Here is an 18,146-nt window from a genome sequence, read left to right as displayed (position 1 = left end):
GACTAACCATTTGTTTCTGGTATTTGGAATAAGTTTAAGTCCAAAGATCTTTACAGTAGAACTCTCATTTTCCCAGATTTATGAACCTATGGACTGATCTGACATATAAATGTCCTCTGCAACCAGCAGGTGGCAAGCAAAAGTCAAAAAGGGAATCAGGAGTGAGAATCATAGCAAGGACCTGCTCTGGAAATATTCAAGAGGTGGCATGGGAACTAGATTGTCATATGTCGAAAAAAAGACAAAGGACTAACAATCTACAATGCTACTTAAAGTTCAGCTTATTTCCTCAAATAAGATCTATCATCAATAGAGATCTTTTACAAAATTATAAGAATTCAAAATGCTTGAAGATAGTACATAGGTAAGAAGAATTTCCTCACAAGGAGTTCCAATATGAATTAGAATGAAATGTAGCAAGAATGATTACCAAAATCTTCTCCCAAGATTTTTAAAATAAAAGAGACCATCAGGCACAATGTTGACTAAAAGAAGAATGATTGTCTTCTCAAGGGCCCTTCCAAATTAATGAATATATGATATTTTAAATCAGTGCTAAAGATTCTTGACTTATGGCCATATGCCCATGATCAGCAACTCCAGGAAGAGACAATACTGAGCAACTTAGTAAAAAAAAAAGTTCTAAAATCTTCTCTTTAACATCCCTTTGCTATCAGACTATTAAAGCGCATATTTGTATAGAAACATATAATGCTAGATATCAATTTACTTTGTAATCAAGAAAATTAAAGCGATAATTCACCTGGAAGAATTAATCACATAATAGACACAATAGTAGTCTCAAAAACTATGCCTAAGAATTAAATAATAGCCTTATTGGATGATATCTTTTAGGATATAACCTAATCCAAACAGAAAAGGCTCAAAGAGTGGAGTCTAGGGTAAAAAGAGGGAGGGGAAAAAGAAGAGTTGAATACTAAAATATTCCAGTGTTAGGAAGATGTCATTTTATACTACATCTTTATACAAAGACAGAATGAGAGATGTTTAGGTTATATATAAGAATTCATGTCCCCATGTAATGGTAAATTTAAAACTGAAATAGGAATCCAAGAGAGGTGGCAAAAACTCGCTATGTTCAGATTTTAAAGAAATATGACTGACAATATATAGTAAAGATAGTCCTGCCTTGAGGCAATGGAATATAGTTGAATAACTGCAGACCCTTTCTTCTCTAGGACTGTATAAAAAAACAATTTATGATCACTTCCATGTTACCTTCTTCATGGAAAACAAATTGAAGTACATTATCTTGCTAATTCTCTTCCCTAATGTTCAAATTGTATGATTCAGTGCTTAGTACAGTTCTTTCCACAGTGTAAATATTTAATAAATGCTAAATTTATGATAACAAAATTTATGACATTATTTGGAGACAAATATTTAGTAACAGAATTCCATAGCAGCCCCTACTTCTACATTAAACATTTTGTCAGAGCACATTAAGGACATCAAATTACTATTAAGTACATCTCTCAATAAAGCAAGAAAGAAGAAAGTATCCTCCCTATAGTAAAAACATAAAGGTTACAAGAATTACAAAAAGTCATATATTAAATTTCTATCATAGTAGGGACAAAACACAGAATTACTGATTTTCTTTACATAATATTATACTGCTACAAAACAGTAATTGAAAAATAGATGGGATTGCATGATTTACCTTTAGGGTCACTTTTTTGTTCACTCTTCGTTATTTTATTGAAATACATATATTTCTAATATGGGAACAATATTATTTGAGACAGCTACTGCTATAAACTGAAATAAGCAAAATGTATACTCACAGAACAATGAATTTTTCTTTATACCCTAATTCTTTATACCCTAATTTTATTAATGTTTCTCCATCAAAAATATCAAAAAATATCAAATGTGGGTAAGCTATATATATATATAAATATGTATATATATAAATTCATGACATTTTCCTATATTGATATCTAAGTAAAACACTGATGCTCCTGTATCTCATTTCCCTTTTAAATTAACCTAACAGTAAATGAAATTTCCTATAGGGCTTTCTCATTTCATATTTTATTTCTAACATATATTTTTCTAATATGTAGCATCAAATTGGACTCTATTAACAGAAATATATTTTTAAATACAAAAAGAACTTTTAAGAATTTGCTTCTAAAAATCACAGAGAACTCCACTAAGACCTATTATATGTTCCCTGAAATGTAACTACAAATAGCAAAAGTCTAGGAAAAAAACACTAATTGATTGCTGCCCTGTGGCCTAACAACAGCATTACAAAGCAATTTCACTATTTAAGATAAAATTATATACCTTTCAGTCAAATCATTATATAACTAGATAAATGTTTTCTCAGTATTCTTTTCAATTAAGCAGAACTCCTACAGGTAACCCACACAAACAAAAACTGTGCAAAGGTGATTCTAGGTCTAAACATTTATTCTAAATTTTATCATAGAGGTTTGAACTCATAAGGGTTTTTGACAGCCTATCTAGCAAGGTGGTTAGGAATGTTTAAGAATCTTTAAAACTTTATAATTATGATTTCAAAAGTTAAGAACCAGGTTTTATGGTTAATTTTGCTTTTCTAAAAAACTACACCACCAAAGATCTCCAAATGTTAAATATCAATAATAATAACAATAATAACAAAGAGAACTTACCAGACTGTTGTTTCCATTTGACTATCATTGAGCTGACGATTGTCCAGTTGTGCAAAAAGAGGAAAAAGTACTTGAATACCTCCAATTGAGTGAATTGCACTGTGAATTGAGTGTGTTACTATAGCTTTCACATCCTATGTTTAAAAAAAAATATGTATTAATATTCTCCAAAAGGATACGCTACTATGTATTAATAAATAACATATGCACCATTCTTTTAAAAATAGTCTGCAAATTTTAATACGTAATTATGAAATATTATAGTACAGAATAACATATAATAAAAAATACAAGTAGGATCATATATTGAGCTGGACATAAATCAAGAAGGGACCTGACAGGCTTAGTAGTCCATCTCATCATTTTACAGATGAAAAAACTAAGTCCCCTGAAAATTAAACCTGAATGAATAAGTTGGACTACATAGCCTTTGAGATCTTTTGCTACTCTCCAATTCTCTGATTCTATAAACAACTTGCCCAATCTCATGCTAGTAATGTGTCAGAATTGGGATGTGAATCCAGGAACTCTGACAGCAGAGTCATTATACCATATTGCTTTCATCAAATAACTAAGATACATTCATCTAATCAATAAAATTTTAAATTTATATCAAAGAAACTAATTAAAGTACATACAGCAGCTATGCAATAAAAGATACTAGATTTTGCTGCTAAAAAGAGGTAAGGTAAATTTCGAAACAGAAGAAAATTCTACACCAAGAAAACAGAAGGTAATAACTAAACTTAGACAAGCTAAATAAAAGAGGGCAAAGATTACAGTAGCATACATTAGATTATGATGATTTAAATGTTGAACACAGCATGAAAACCAACCTGGAGCATGAGAGCATGTGGGGAGTGTACAAAAATAGATGCATTTTCTTTGGGTGAAGATTCTAGGCATAGCTGAGCATCAGTAGCCTTAGCATTATACGTAAAGGCAATACTACTTGCAAGTTTCCCATCATATAGAACCTGTTTATGATGTTCAGCAAGGTGAATATCACTCTCGGATTTAAATTTGAAAGTGCTCTGTAAAAAACAATAGGAAAATAAATGTTCTGAAATTAAAAGCAACACATAATATTTAGATTTTTTTTAATGACAAGCATTTATTTTCTCTCCCTGAAACTTCTTCCCCTCAGTAGAAAGAAGAAAAACAAAATTCATATAAAACAATATGCAATATTAAGCGAGACAAATTGTTTTTAATAGCCATGTCCAAAAATATATATGTCTGATCTATGCATTCTAATTCCAACGCTTCTTAGTAAAGTGGTGACCAGCACGTACCATCATTGGTCCTCTGGAACTATGGTTGGTCTGCATTCATTAGAGCTCTCAAGTCCTTTAGAAGAATTGTCTTTACAATGTTGGTACTGTATAAATTGTTTTCCTAGTTCCGCTTATTTCATTTACGTCTACATTAGTTCATATAAGTTTTCCTAAGTTTCTTTTAAACATTCACTTTATTCGTTTCTTATGGCCTAACAGTATTTCATTACATTCCCATATTTTTTTCAGTCTTTTCCCAACTGACAGTCACTCATTTATTTTCAGTTCTTTGCCATTACAAAAAGAATAGGGAGAGGGAGAGGGGAGGAATGAGAACATATGGGTCATTTTCTTCTTTGACATCTTTGGAATATAGGCCTACCAGTTATACCACTGGATCACGCACAGTTTAGTAAAAAGCATTGTTCCAAATTGTTGTCCAGAAGGGTTGGACTAATTCACAGCTCCACCACATATCACTGAGGTTATTTTCTTGTACACCCTTCAACAACTGTCATTTTCCTTTTATGTCATCCTTGCCAATGAAGGTGTAACGTGGAACATCAGAGTTCATTTAATAAGTATCTCTCTGATTATTAGTTGATTTGGAACTGTGTGACAGTGTGGATTTCTTCCTTTGAAAATTTCCTGTTCAAATCCTCTGATCATTTGTCCACAGACAAACTGCTTTATTATTTTTATAAATCTGAATTAATTTCTTACGTATCTTAAAAAATAAGACCTTTATCAGAGAAATTTGCTGCAATGCTTTCTTTTTTGCCTAGTAAGCTACTTCCCTTCTAATTTTAACAATATTGGTTTTGTCTCTGCCAAAATATTTTAATTTTGTAAAATGAAAATTGTCCATTTGATCCAAAAGTATACAAGTAAATGTTTAACAAATGGCTCACCAGGAAAAAGTATACACATAATAAATTTGTAAGTTTAATCTGCATTATTAGCATTTTCTCCATCACTTTACGTCTAAACAATCAACAAAACTAAGTCAAGCCCTTATTTACAGTATTTGCCCTATTTCTGAGGTGCAAATATGCATGCTGAAAATTTAACAAATTTAACAAAATGTTGAGATATGGTTCCAGCATACTGCTGATTTTGTCTTCTGTGATTCACTCTAATCCCTTTTTGATCATTAACTCTTACCCTATCCATAGATCTGACAGGAAACATCTTTCTTGTTTCAATAATTTGTTTAGCATGTAACTTTCAATATTTAAATAATGTGTTCATTTGGAATTTAACTTATGTGAAGTTCTGGTCTAAGCCTAATTTCTGTCAGCCTCCTCTTCATATTTCTCAACAGTATTTGTTGAATAGTGAGTACTTAACACTCACTGGGGTTTCTGGATTAAACAAACTCTAAGCTACTAGATTCTTTTAACTTCTGTATATTGTATTCCGAATCTTTTCCACTGATTGACCTTTCTATTTTTTTTAGCCAGCACCATATCACTTTGATAATTATTGCTTTGCAGAATATTTTCAGATCTGGTTTCCTTCATTCCTATTTCTTTTCATTATTTCTCTTAATATTCTTTTGTCCCTCCAGATCAATTTCATTATTGCTTTTTTCCAGCTCTCCAAAATAATCATTTGGTAGATTGACTGGTACAGCACTGAGTAAAGAAGTTAATTTAGATAGAACTGTTGTTTATACTCTTTAAGTCTGAAGGATAAAATGTGCAGTAGATGAAAACTGCAACTCAACATTACTACATGTAAAGTCTTCTAAATACATCTGCAATGCATCATCAGGGCAGAGAGGTAGCCCTGGGTTTTTAAAGATTAGATCAGCTCCATCAGGTATAATCAAGTGCGAAAGGCTTTTAGCATGATTCCAAGACTAGCTTGGCTATGTTTGGAGAAGCTCATCATTAGATTGGCCACAGTACTTTTGAAAAACTAAGGCTCAAACACCAAGTGATGGAATACGTATTGACATAAAAAAAGTACTCACATCTATTAAGAAGTAAAGGAACTGTAACCTGCATGAGTACAAATAATGATAAAGCAATGAATCTTTTGAAGCATGAAGTATTTCAAGTAATGAAGTTTAAATTTATTTTCTTAATCAGATCTCAGCAGAAATGGAAAAATTAGGATCAAATGATCATTTCTAGAGTAAAGCCATAACACCATTTACTTGATCTTCTTTGAATCTAATTTAACTCTCTACCCTTAAAAATTATAACTTGCTTTAGTTCTTTCCTCCTCAATTATTCCTTGGTTTATTCACCAAAGCAAAAGTGTTCATTTAAATATAGTAATGACATTATATTTAGAAATTTATAGTACCACAGAGTTGATTATCTGAAAGTCAAAACTATCCTTAAGGTACACCAATTAGAATAATGCAGGATTATTTATCTACAAAAAGGAAAAAAATTAGGGGAGTAAGGTTCTATTCCAGAATCTTGGGTGTGGCCTTCTGATCAAGTCCAAGTTTTACAGAACAAATCCTTTTATTAAGGGGATTTCTTCTGTGAAGTTCAAATTCAGTCAAAGGGCTGCACTTGAGCACCTAGAGGGCCACACGTGGCCTTAAAGACACAGGTTCCCTATCCCTGTTCTATCCAGACAAATTAGGAATAGCATATGAAGAAAAAAAGCATTTTATTCTATCTCCCATGATATTTCCAAAGAGCTGGGGCGAGGTACTGGAGGGAGAGAATCCTTTGGCATGCAAATCAGCCCAGGAACAAGCCTTTAGGTAATTCTTGAAGAAATCATGTTGGAGTAGAAAAGTGATAAAAAATCAAAAGATGAAAACATATTACATCATTTTAAAACTCTGAATCTCATAATCACTAAAAAGCAATTTCATGCAAATATTATATGATAGTAACAAAATAAGAGTGGATGTGTCATGACCTGAAATTGTTTCAAAAGGCAAGAAAAAATAATAAGGCAGAGGATTTATACCAAACAGACAAGGGGGAATAAAAGCCAGGGATGATACTATCATCTGTCATGGCATATCATGAGATAGATAACTAGAAATAAGGAAGATACTATGTACATGTTGCACATGGCTAGCAAAATGTCACAAAAGGAAGCAACAGTAACTATCAAGATAAACTGTAGTTAAGACAACATGTATAGAATGGGCGTAGCTCTTACATTAGCCATTCCAGTAACCTTCCTCATATTCCCTCTATCCCAATTCCAAATTTAAATAATACCTGCCAAATATCCAATACTGAAAATGGTCAATAAAAATTTAGTTCCAAAAAACAAGACGTATGGAGAAAAATTAAGATAAACAGAACTTTCCCTTATTTAATAGATATTAGTATTACAGCTAAGTTTTATGCTATGAATTCTTATTAAATGACCCATTTTCTCAGTAATTTAAAAAATATGAACTTCGCTGCCTGGTAAATATTCTGAATCAGACATAAAAATTATAATTAATGCAGAGAAATTTCACTTATGTAAAAGAAAAGGAGAATTAGATAATAATAACCTGGGAATCACAAAGATCCCTATAGGTTCATCTCCTACCTCAAGACATGTACAACCTGTTTAACCAGGGATAAATCACTGAACTCTCAAATTCCTGGATGAAGCTCTAAGACCATTAATAACAGACAAGATGTTAATCTACACTGGTAAACAGTTTCCACATCAACAGTTTCTGATACCAATTAAATCGAAGGAAAAGAGAAATAAAAAAGCTTTACAAGAAATATTTTAAATGACTATGTTACATAAACTATTTATTCAAAGTAAAACACAGCAACTGAAGAAAATCCAACAATATGATCATTTGACTAATATTCTTCAAAAAGTAGCAAAAGACAACTAATCTCATTTAAGATTTAAATAATTTTAATGATATCAACTTTCACCACAGTGACACTTTTTTTGTTGTTTTTATGTTGCATTTCATTTGAATTTCCTGTTCTCTCTCCAGGAAGTTCACCTGACAAGACCTCTGTACAAAGTGTGACAACATCTCTGTGATACGGGGATATATAAGAATTCATTCTAGTATAATAGAAAACTCACTGGACTAATAAATCAGGATGAATTAGGTTCCTTTACCAAATCTGACATTAACTGTGTGACTTTGGGTAAATTATTTAATTTCTCTGGGTGCTGGTTTTCTCAGTTTTTTTAGCTGGATTTGGAAACTGTAAGCTTCCTTTCAGTTCTAAGATTCAATCTTCCTACCAAAAACACCCAATCCTTGCCAAAACATAACATTTAATTGTCAGACAACTAGCAAATAGCCAATAATCATCAGAAAATTACTCTAGAACTCTATTAAACATGGTCACCAAAATCTACATTGGTGGTTCACCTTCCAAAGAATAAGGTTACCATAAAAAACAGCCTTGCAAGGAAAAAGATCATGTTGGTCCATCAGTAACCCCAAATGTTCAAAGGACTAAGTTTAAACTAATCAGAATATAAACTAAGGTAGTAAAAGAAAGACTAAATGATTTAATCATTTGATTAATAGCTCATGATTTCTTTATTAACAATTCTCTCATTTTGGACCATACTCACAAATATGTTACTTTCAAAACATGGCAAAATACAGATCACTACCACAATGTGGCAGTTCAGGTAGAAAGGGCACAATTATAATATATATAACTGCTACAAAATCCAAAAATTCTATAAACATAAGTACTGTTTTTTCATAAAGTAAATATGAGAGTAAACTTAATTTCCTAAATTTAAGAGTTTTAAGTGACAAATATCTTATCTTACATTTCAGCCAATAATACAGTTTTAACCCCCATCCCCAAAAAGGTATTACTTTTAAATCTCAAGTAGGCAGACTCTTAGCACAAATAATTATCTTTTATTTCAAGGTCTACTGTGAACTACAATTTAGGCAAAAATCTTCGTTCATTAAGTCCAGATAGTTCTTTAATCCCAAGATTGTTCATGACTCCTTAGGTCAAGTGGAAATAACACTATTGTAAGGAGAACGTACAAACACTTGTATAAATTGAACTGAATTAATAGATTTAACTCCTCTATAAGCCAAATGACACAGTTATTCCACAGCTACAGAGTACACCTATGATTTCAGCCAAATTTCTTACAAATGGAATCAAGTGGAACAAATGGTAACAAGAGGAATCAAAAGATATAAAAACAGAAGAAAAGAATCAGATGAAAATTAATCTCTATGGTTAAAAAAATCAAAATAAAACCCACACTTTACAGATGATCATAGAATCACAGGTAGATTTAGAACCAGAAGTCATCTAGTCTAAAACCCCTATTTTCCAGTGAAGAAACATAAGAAGATTAAGCTACCTGTCCCAGTAGTCAGCATCAAGGACAACAGCTGAATTCATGTCCTCTGACTCTAGAGACAGTATTCTATACTGTACCTCATTACTCCTCCCTGTCAATAATACAATATGATAATCTTCTCATATATATAAAGGACAAAATTATTACAGTTCCAATATTGATATGGTATTGGTATCTTCATGTAAAATTCTTTGCCTAAATAAAGAATAACTTTTTGTATATTTTAATGTTTATATTTTAAAAGCTGTTCCAAAATATAGGAAAGAAAATCAGAAGTAAAATATTAGTACAAAAGAACTTCTGGCACGATATATTACTTGCAGAGAGTAAAGAAAGAAATATTTCTAAAAATTTGGCACCTCTGCCTCATGGTACTTAGAACTTATTACTTCAATATTAATTTTTTTTCAAAATCTAGTCATATAAATGCAGTACAACAGGATTGTAAGGACTTTGGGGAGAATGCCTTATATTAATTTAGCTTTCTGGATGTCATTATATTCAATGTTTATTAAAAGAAAACATCTTATTTTCCCTAATGTTATACAAACTGGAGACTTTCAAAAGTCTTTATATCCAACTTCTTTCTTGACACACGAGAGGTATGCAAATTATAGAAGAGTAGAAGCACAATAAAATAATTGCATCCATCAAAAAGTACAAAAGTATGGGAAAGAATTCTATTATAGACAGAATACGAAGTAAACAAAGTCACATGAAATATTTTTGTTGCATTAAGTTCTTTGTATACTTTTTACTGAGGCTGAGGAGTGGAGGGGATTGAAGTTCAATTATTTCAACAAAAAACAATGTTACCTTCATTTCCATGCCTTTTCTCATTTCCTTTGTTACCTATAACAATCTAAACAATATTAAATCAATTCACACAGGGATTTTTAAAAATTTTTCCTTATTCCACTGTTTTAACAATTATTTTTCCAGTCTTATATATAAATATAAGTTTTATCATCAGGTTTATTATTTTTGAATAGTAGATTAATAAAACATTTTGTCAACATTATAAAATTCAATGAAGGGTAATCACACAAGAACATGGGGACAAAAAATGCTTAATGAGGGTAAGAATAATGGAAATTTTATAAAGTTTAGAATGCCATATTTTCACTCCAAAAGTTATTATTGATCCTATTTAAATTTTAAAAAGAATTTACATTAGACACTATTCTTTATAACATTTTATATCTGTAGTTGCATATTGCTCATAAAAATTTTAATAAGATACTAATTACCACCTTATATCCAGGTCCTAACTGATGTATTGCAAATATCTGTGCTGGGTTGAGTGCTTCACTGAATACATAAACTGCACCAAGTTGACCACAGAATACTCTATTTGCATCAGCAGTTTCTGAAGATCCAAGAAAGCACTTATCATAGCTCTGTTTAAAAATAAAAAGTACATATATGATGTCAAATGCACTATTTTTGAATGACATCTAAACAAAATACTTCTCCCTTCATTACTATAAAACATAATGTAACATCATAATAAAAAAACAATTAAGATCAGAAAAATCTTTAACAGTATTTTTCTTTAAATAACGCTCACACTTTTCCTACTTAAAAAATGAAATGTATAACTTCTATTTCCAATATTCACTGATAACTTCTTGGACAATGATCACCATCATTTTAGCTGTAATCACGCCAAAAGAGTAAAAAATAAGTGATAGGCAAAAAGGTTAAAAAATAATATAGAAAATAAACTTACATCATTTGTATTAACATGCCAGGCCATATCACCATATGAAACCAGTTGACCATTAACATAACATCGTATTTCACTATTTCTCCAACGATTGTAGATATGAACAATGCTGATCATGTACCACTTAAAGGAATTGAAAAAGAAAAAGGAAACAATGTGCATAAATGAATTTAATAATTACAACAAATAAAAATGATTAAAATACTCATGTCACATAATGATAAAACCCCATTTATCACAGAAAAATAATTACAATTCATTTAAAGCAACTGATACAAGTGTGTATTTCAAACTAGTCAAAATAGAGAAGTAGTTTGCTTTGCCAAACTTGCAAACTGCTAAATACTTATGAATTGTTTTTAAATCTTTGTTATCATAATTAGGTATAGATGAACAGGAAGAGATGAAATTAGTCCCTAATTTATGGCTATAATTTAATAAACTTTTTAAAATATCTTTCCAAGGTTATGCTTTATATTAATGCTAAATAAAACCTAAGACTTTATAATATTAAACCAAATTCTACCTCTTCTCTCTGAAACCTCTTCTTTTTCTGATCTCACCATTGCTGTTAATACTGATAACTTCAAAGTTATACTTATATCTTCTTTATCCTCCAACTGCCCTGAATATCAAATTTAAAAGTTTTATCAATTGTATCTCCAGAATAGATCTTGTGTTCATTCCATTTCAAATGCTAATACCTTAATTAAGGCCTAGACTTTTTCTACTAGCCACCTGCTCTCAAATTTAATGATGAAGACAAGTAAAAAACTATATATAAACAAGATATATACAAAACAAATTGGGGATAGTTTCAGAGAAAAAGGCATTGAAGTTATGGAGGAATAGGACTTTGAATGAGACTTGAAGGAAAGCAGGGAAAGGAGGAGACATAGATGAGGAGTTATATGCATGGAGGATAACATAAAAATGCCTGGAGTAAGGAGATGGAAAATCTAGTGCAATTATTTGACTTTTAAAGCCCTTCATGACCTGAGCCTTTCCTACCTTTCCAGTTTTCTTAGATCTTATTACACTCCACATACTCTGAAATTAATTACACAAGGCACTTGATATTGCCCCTATCTAGGCATTGTCACTGGATGTCCATCATACCTGGAGCGCTCTCCCTTCCCTCATCTTTCCCTCCTGCCTTCCTTCAAATCTCAGCTAAAAACTCACTTTCTAAAGGAAGCTTTCCTAATCTTCCTTCATCTTAAGAGCCTTCCCTTTAAGACTGCCTCCAATTTATTTTGTATAAACTATCAAAGCATGGAATGAGTTCTCTCTGGGTCTAGAAATTCAGTAACAACTTGTTTTCTATAATAATATACTGGTCAGATCCCATGGAAAATAAAACTGTCCATCTGCAAAAATATGAAAGTTTGGTGAACATTCAAGCCATTAAAATCATATGAACTAATAAATGACTTAAGAGAAGCACACAAATCACTTTAAGACATACACAAGTCAGTTATCAAATAAAAACTAGCTCTCCTATATTTCTCTGCCTTTCAAAGTCATCAGAGCAAAGTTCTCAAATTCTAAATGTCTTAAAAATAATGGAACTTTCTCATTAGAATTTATTCCTCCCTCATTAAAAATGCTATAGTACATTAATTTAAGTAACAATGAATAAAAGTTAATTCTATTTTCAAAATGCCAAATTAACTTTTCAGATAAATGGAAAAACTCAGAGGGATTACAAAGTGAGTGTTAGATATCACTGTTCCACTAGTATTCATTGTTTTAGTTTACACTGTTTATTTTGTTTAACAAGTCAAAGATGATGATCACATGTTATAATTAGCCTTCACAATATGCTGACATTTAATTTAACCTTGGTGATTATAAATTTCTGTGTAAACTTGGGCATGACCCATATAAAGTTTAAAGAATAAGCATAACCTACACTATAGCTTTTCACATAGAAGGTAAGGGAGAACCAAAGAAAAACCAAAGAAAAATTTTAGAGAGGACATAATAGCAATCTTCAAATTGAAGAGCTGTCACATGGAAGAAGAAGAAGACTTTGTTCTAGCTTACCCAGAAGGTAGAATGGGGACCACTGGGCCAAAGCTCCAAAGAGGAAAATTAATAAATTATGAAGGAAAAACTTCATAATAAAGAGATTTCTATAAAAGAGAAAGAAGCTGTCTTGAGAGGGAATGGGTTTCCTTTCTTTGGAAGTCTTCAAGCAAAGGCTAAATGGAAATATCATCATCCATTATCATAACAATAAGCATTTATATATAGCACTTCAAAGTTTGCAAAGTGCTTTACTAAAAATATTCCTTTGTCAGTTATTAAACAGAGAAGATTCTGATTTGTGGATGAGTTAGACTACATGTTCCCTTCCAACTCAAATTATTTAAAGTACCAACTGTTTTTCCTGTTAGAGGACTTATCTCCACAAGAATCAGTGAAATCAACATCAAATTTGTCTTCCTGCTAAAATTTTTCCTCTACTGTGCCTATTACTCATACATTATGAATTCATAAAAATATCTGGGACCATGGATTTATTGAATGGCTTCTTTATCAGATTTTAGCTCCTCTGTACTTCCAGACCAAGTAAAAATATATCCAAAATAAAAAAGACTTTCTAATTTATATTGTAAAGCTCAGGAATAAAAATACTTCACCTAAGAGAAACAATCCAAAAACATTTTCATTTTTTCATTTACCTTTCGTGGTTGAAAATCATATTTCACACAGTGCTGAAAACCTTTGCCTTTTGACTTCAGTGAAGTAACTATTAAACAGTTGCCAACAAAATGAGCAGAATAACCAACACCTTTGCTAGTACGAAAACTGTTAAAAAAAAAAAATAGGAAGAGGAATTAAACTAGGTAGTATCAAACTCTTACTAAAAGTATATAGGTGCACAAGACTTGTCACACAGATTAGAACAAACAAAACCATAAAATCTAACAGGCTAAATCATTTAGGTGCTTTGGGTGGCTGGGTCTTGAAAAGCAAGAATTAACACATTTTATTCTTTTTCTCAAGTGCACAGAGTAACACAAATTACTGGCTGATAAATACTTACAGAGGTCCTGACCTGACCATCAAAGGCCATTATCCCACCTTAGAACTGTGAAAGAGTAATAATTGTAAATCACATTTAAATGACTTTTAAGTTTTGTGAGCAGCTTTACATACATCATCTCAATTGATCCTCACAATAACTCTGTGACTCACACAAAACCTCATTTTACAGATGAAAAAACTAAGGCACACAAGGGTTAATGTTTTTCCCAGTAATCACAGAGCTAGTCAATCAGAAACTCCCCTAAGATTTACTTACTAAATCATAAATGTGTAGGCAACTGTTCATTGGAGGAGTTAAGTTCCCTATATCAAGGAAATCATAGCTCCTTTGAAAATTTGCTTATACACAAGGCACCGTGCAAGGTAAGGTATTCATAACACAAATTTAAAATGAAATGAAAGAAGTCCCTACAGTTCACATTCTACAACTAGAATGAAAGAATTTATACAGATATAAACGCAAGATAATTTAAGGAGAGAGAAAACACTAATAAATTGGGAGATCAGGGAAAGCTGTTGACAGGAGATGGCAAATAAGATAATGTATGTAAAAGAGCTTTTCCCATATGAAGACATGAGTTCAAATTTTACTTCAAGCACTTATAAGCTGTAGCCAAGCCAATTAATCTCAGTTTGCCTCCATTTCCTCAAATGTAAAACAAGGGAGAATAAGAGCATCTACTTCATAGCGTAGTTGTGAGGATCAAGAGATAATATCTGTAAAAAGCAGTTAGCATAGTGCCTGGCACATAGCTGACACTATAAAAATGCTAATTCTGTTTCCCCTCCCACTTTTAAAGTGCAACACAAGTCAGAATAGCAGTATTATAATTATTTTTCTTCTGGCTCTGAAGCTTTCCTCAGCACCTAGGGCTTTCTCACCCTGAAACATCTCTTTGCTATGCTAGATCCCTTCTCCCAATTGTGAATAACCCCCAGATCTCCACTTTAGAAAGGGTTACAGGCCAGCCTTCCATAAATTCCCTTTTGGTTCTATTTCTGAATCCCTGGATTTGGCTAACACGCCTCAGCAGCTGTCTCAATCTGGAAGTTCCCTCAGAACCTAGGGCCTTCTCAGCCTGCCAATCTCCCCTTTCTCCCATTTTTGAGTATCTATTGGAGCCTCCATTTTGGAGGCCTAGGCTGGCCATCCTTCATATCTTTCCCAGGTGTAATTCTGACTCTTTGAACTCTTGACATGATACCCTAGTAGGTATCTTCTCTTACAGTTCCCTACTTGTCAGGGATATAAGGGCGATGAAGACAGGCACCGTTTCTTTTTGTTTTTGTATCCCCAGCACATAACAGAGTTCCCATCATGTTGCTCAGTTCTTCAGTCCAACTCTTTGTGACCTCATGGATCATAACATCACTGCTATCTCCTGAAGTCTGTTCATGCTCATGTTCATTGTTTCCATATTACTATCTATCCATCTCATCCTCTCCCATCCCCTCCTCTTTTGCCTTTCATCTTTCCCAGTATCAAGGGCTTTTCCAACATGCTCTGTCTTCTCACTATGTGACCAAAGGATTTAAAACTTCAACTTCAGTATATGACCTTCCAGTGAATAGCCTAAAGTAATTTCTCTAAGTATTGACTGATTTGATCTCCTTGCTGTCCAAGAAATTCTCAATAGTCTTCTCCAGTACCACAGTTTTAAAGCATAGATTCTACAGCACTCAGCTTTCCTTATAATGCAACTCTCACAACTATACGTTGCTACTGGAAAAACCACAGTTTTGATCATATGGACCTTTATCAGCAAGGTGATGTTTCTGCTTTTTAATATGCTGTCCAGATTTGCTGTATCTTTCTTTTCAAGGAGCAAGCAATATCTTTTAATCTCATGGATGCAGTCACTGTTTGCAGTGATCTCTGGGACCAAGAATATAAAATCTGACACTGCCTCTATTTCTTCTCCTTCTATTTGCCAGAAGTGATGAGACAGTTGCCAAGTTTTTCCTTTTGAATGTTAAGCTTCAAGACAAGTTTTACCTCTCCTTTTTCACTTTCACCAAGAAGCTTCTTAATTCTTCACTTTCTGCCATTGGAGTGCTATTGTTTGCATATCTGAGCTTGCTGATATTTCCCCCAGCAACCTTAACACCAGCTTTTGATTCATTCAGGCTGGAATTTTACATGATATACTCTGCATATAAGTTAAATAAGGTGACAATACACAGCCCTGTCATGCTCCTTTTCCAATCATAAATCAATCAGTTGTTCCATGTTCAGTTCTACCTGTTGCTTCTTGGTTGGCATACAGGTTCCTCAGGAGAAAAGTAAGATGATATGGTACTCCCAATTCTTTAAGGACTTGCCACGTTTTTTTGTGATCTGTAATGTCAAAGGCTTTAGTGTACTCAACGAAGCAGAAGTAAATGATTTTTTCTGGAATGCCCTTGGCTTCTCAATAACACAGTAAATGTTGGCAGCTTGGTTTCTAGTTCCTCTGCCTTCTTAATCTCTTCTGCTTCTGTTAAATCCCTACCATCTTTGTCTTATATCATGTCCATTTTTGCATGAAACATTTGCATGAAACATTCCCTTGATATCTATGATTTTCTTGAAGATGTCTCTTTGTCTTTCCCACTCTATTGTTTTCTTCTATTTCCTTGTATTACTCATTTAAGAGAACTTTCTTATCTCTCCGTGCGGTTCTTTGGAATTCTGCATTTGTTTAGATATATCTTTCCCCACCTCCTTTCCTTTTCCCTTTCCTTCTTTCTTCAACTATTTCTAAACCTTCATCCGACAGTCAGTTTGTTTTCTTGATCTTTTTCTTTGGGTTATTTTTTGTTGCTGCCTCTTGTAAAATGTTTCACAGCTCTGTCTATATAGTTTTTCAGGCACTCTATCTACCAGATCTAATTCTTTAAATCTATTCACCACCTCCACTTCATATTCATAAGGGATGTTATTTAGGTCACACCTATATAGTCTGATGGTTTTTTCCCTTCTTTCTTCAAATTAAGTCTGAATTTTGCAATAAGAAACTCATGATTTGAGTTGATCCACAATCACAGAGCACTTAATAATGCCTGTTTCCTATGAGCTGTAATAATTCCAGTAACAGCATCCAGTATGATTTTTAAAGCTAGTTAACTCTCTTGGAGAGGCAGAATGGCAATTGTGGGCAGAAAGATAGTCTCAGAAGCATAAAGTCCTGCTTCAAGTCCCTTGACAGTTTAAGTCCTTTGACACATTTTCTGGGTGACCCTCAACAAGTCACTGAATCTCTCAGGACTAAAAGCAATTCTCTAAGATTATAAATTGCAAAGAAAATGCCAACCTCAACTTGCATTGGTAGAGCAGCCAGACATAGAAACAGTCAAATAACATTAAAAAATCAATGCTATATTAGTGATTAAGCTAGAATTAGATGGTTTCAAATCATGAAAGAGGTAAAACTATAAAGTTATCATACTCTTTGATGTTTTATCAACTGGCTCTGAAGGCAACTATAAAAAAAGTTTCAAAAAACATTTCCATGTGAAAATTCTAGAATGATTGTGCATGTATACATGTATGTGTGAGTGTGCATATGTGCAAAGACACACAACCACATACACACTCAAATCTGTCACTGGTGCCTGTCTGTTGATCAGGTAATGAAAAGGTATCTTTTTGATGATCAATGGAGAAAGATCAGAGGTTCATTCAAAAGGTACTAGTTAGGACAGGCCTCTCCCTTGGTCTGGCTTTTTACTGTCTGCTGTATTCAAGTGAGAAGACAGGAAGTAGAGGGGAATTGAGGCAATCAAGCCTTTCTCTCTTTACTTCAGCCAGTACAGCATAACCCAAGAAAGCATGGCTCTGCTGATACCTCTGTTGCTATTGTGTTCACTCTTTCTGCTTTGCAGAGAAAAAGGCTAATGATGGCTACAATCTTGTAAATTTCAAAAGGTCAAGAGAGTGAGTCACCACACTGTCCACGAGAGGAACCCAAACTGGGTTCTGCAGTCAGTCAGCCTAATGTTGAAGTTCCACGGATTCGAAAGTGGAAGCTAGGACACAGAATCATTCAGCAGCAATGGTTCACTTCAACATGAACTTGGTGGGAATCAAGGCTATGTTGAAACTGTAATAAGTATGAACCTATGCTCCCTATGGTC

At 32.9% G+C, this 18,146-nt stretch overlaps 1 protein-coding gene across 6 annotated transcripts in view; it reads right to left on the bottom strand.

Annotated features, from left to right (window-relative positions):
- Positions 1 to 18,146, bottom strand: part of NBEA (neurobeachin) — a 783,989-nt gene that overhangs the window by 645,585 nt on the left and 120,258 nt on the right. For 5 of the 6 annotated variants that reach the window (XM_072611897.1, XM_072611896.1, XM_072611899.1 and 2 more), the window contains exons 6-10: positions 13,664 to 13,790; positions 10,977 to 11,096; positions 10,498 to 10,644; positions 3,503 to 3,700; positions 2,667 to 2,800 (exon numbers count right to left, since the gene is read on the bottom strand). In XM_072611897.1, coding sequence (XP_072467998.1) covers positions 2,667 to 2,800; positions 3,503 to 3,700; positions 10,498 to 10,644; positions 10,977 to 11,096; positions 13,664 to 13,790 — 726 coding nt within the window. Of the gene's footprint in view, positions 1 to 2,666; positions 2,801 to 3,502; positions 3,701 to 10,497; positions 10,645 to 10,976; positions 11,097 to 13,663; positions 13,791 to 18,146 lie in introns of those variants that run through there. The other variant, XM_072611901.1, reaches the window with a different exon arrangement.

This window comes from Notamacropus eugenii, chromosome 5, assembly GCF_028372415.1.
Source record: "Notamacropus eugenii isolate mMacEug1 chromosome 5, mMacEug1.pri_v2, whole genome shotgun sequence".
Taxonomy (NCBI): domain Eukaryota; kingdom Metazoa; phylum Chordata; class Mammalia; order Diprotodontia; family Macropodidae; genus Notamacropus; species Notamacropus eugenii.
Note: the sequence above shows the minus strand (reverse complement) of the source record. Positions and strands in the feature narration are given on the sequence as shown.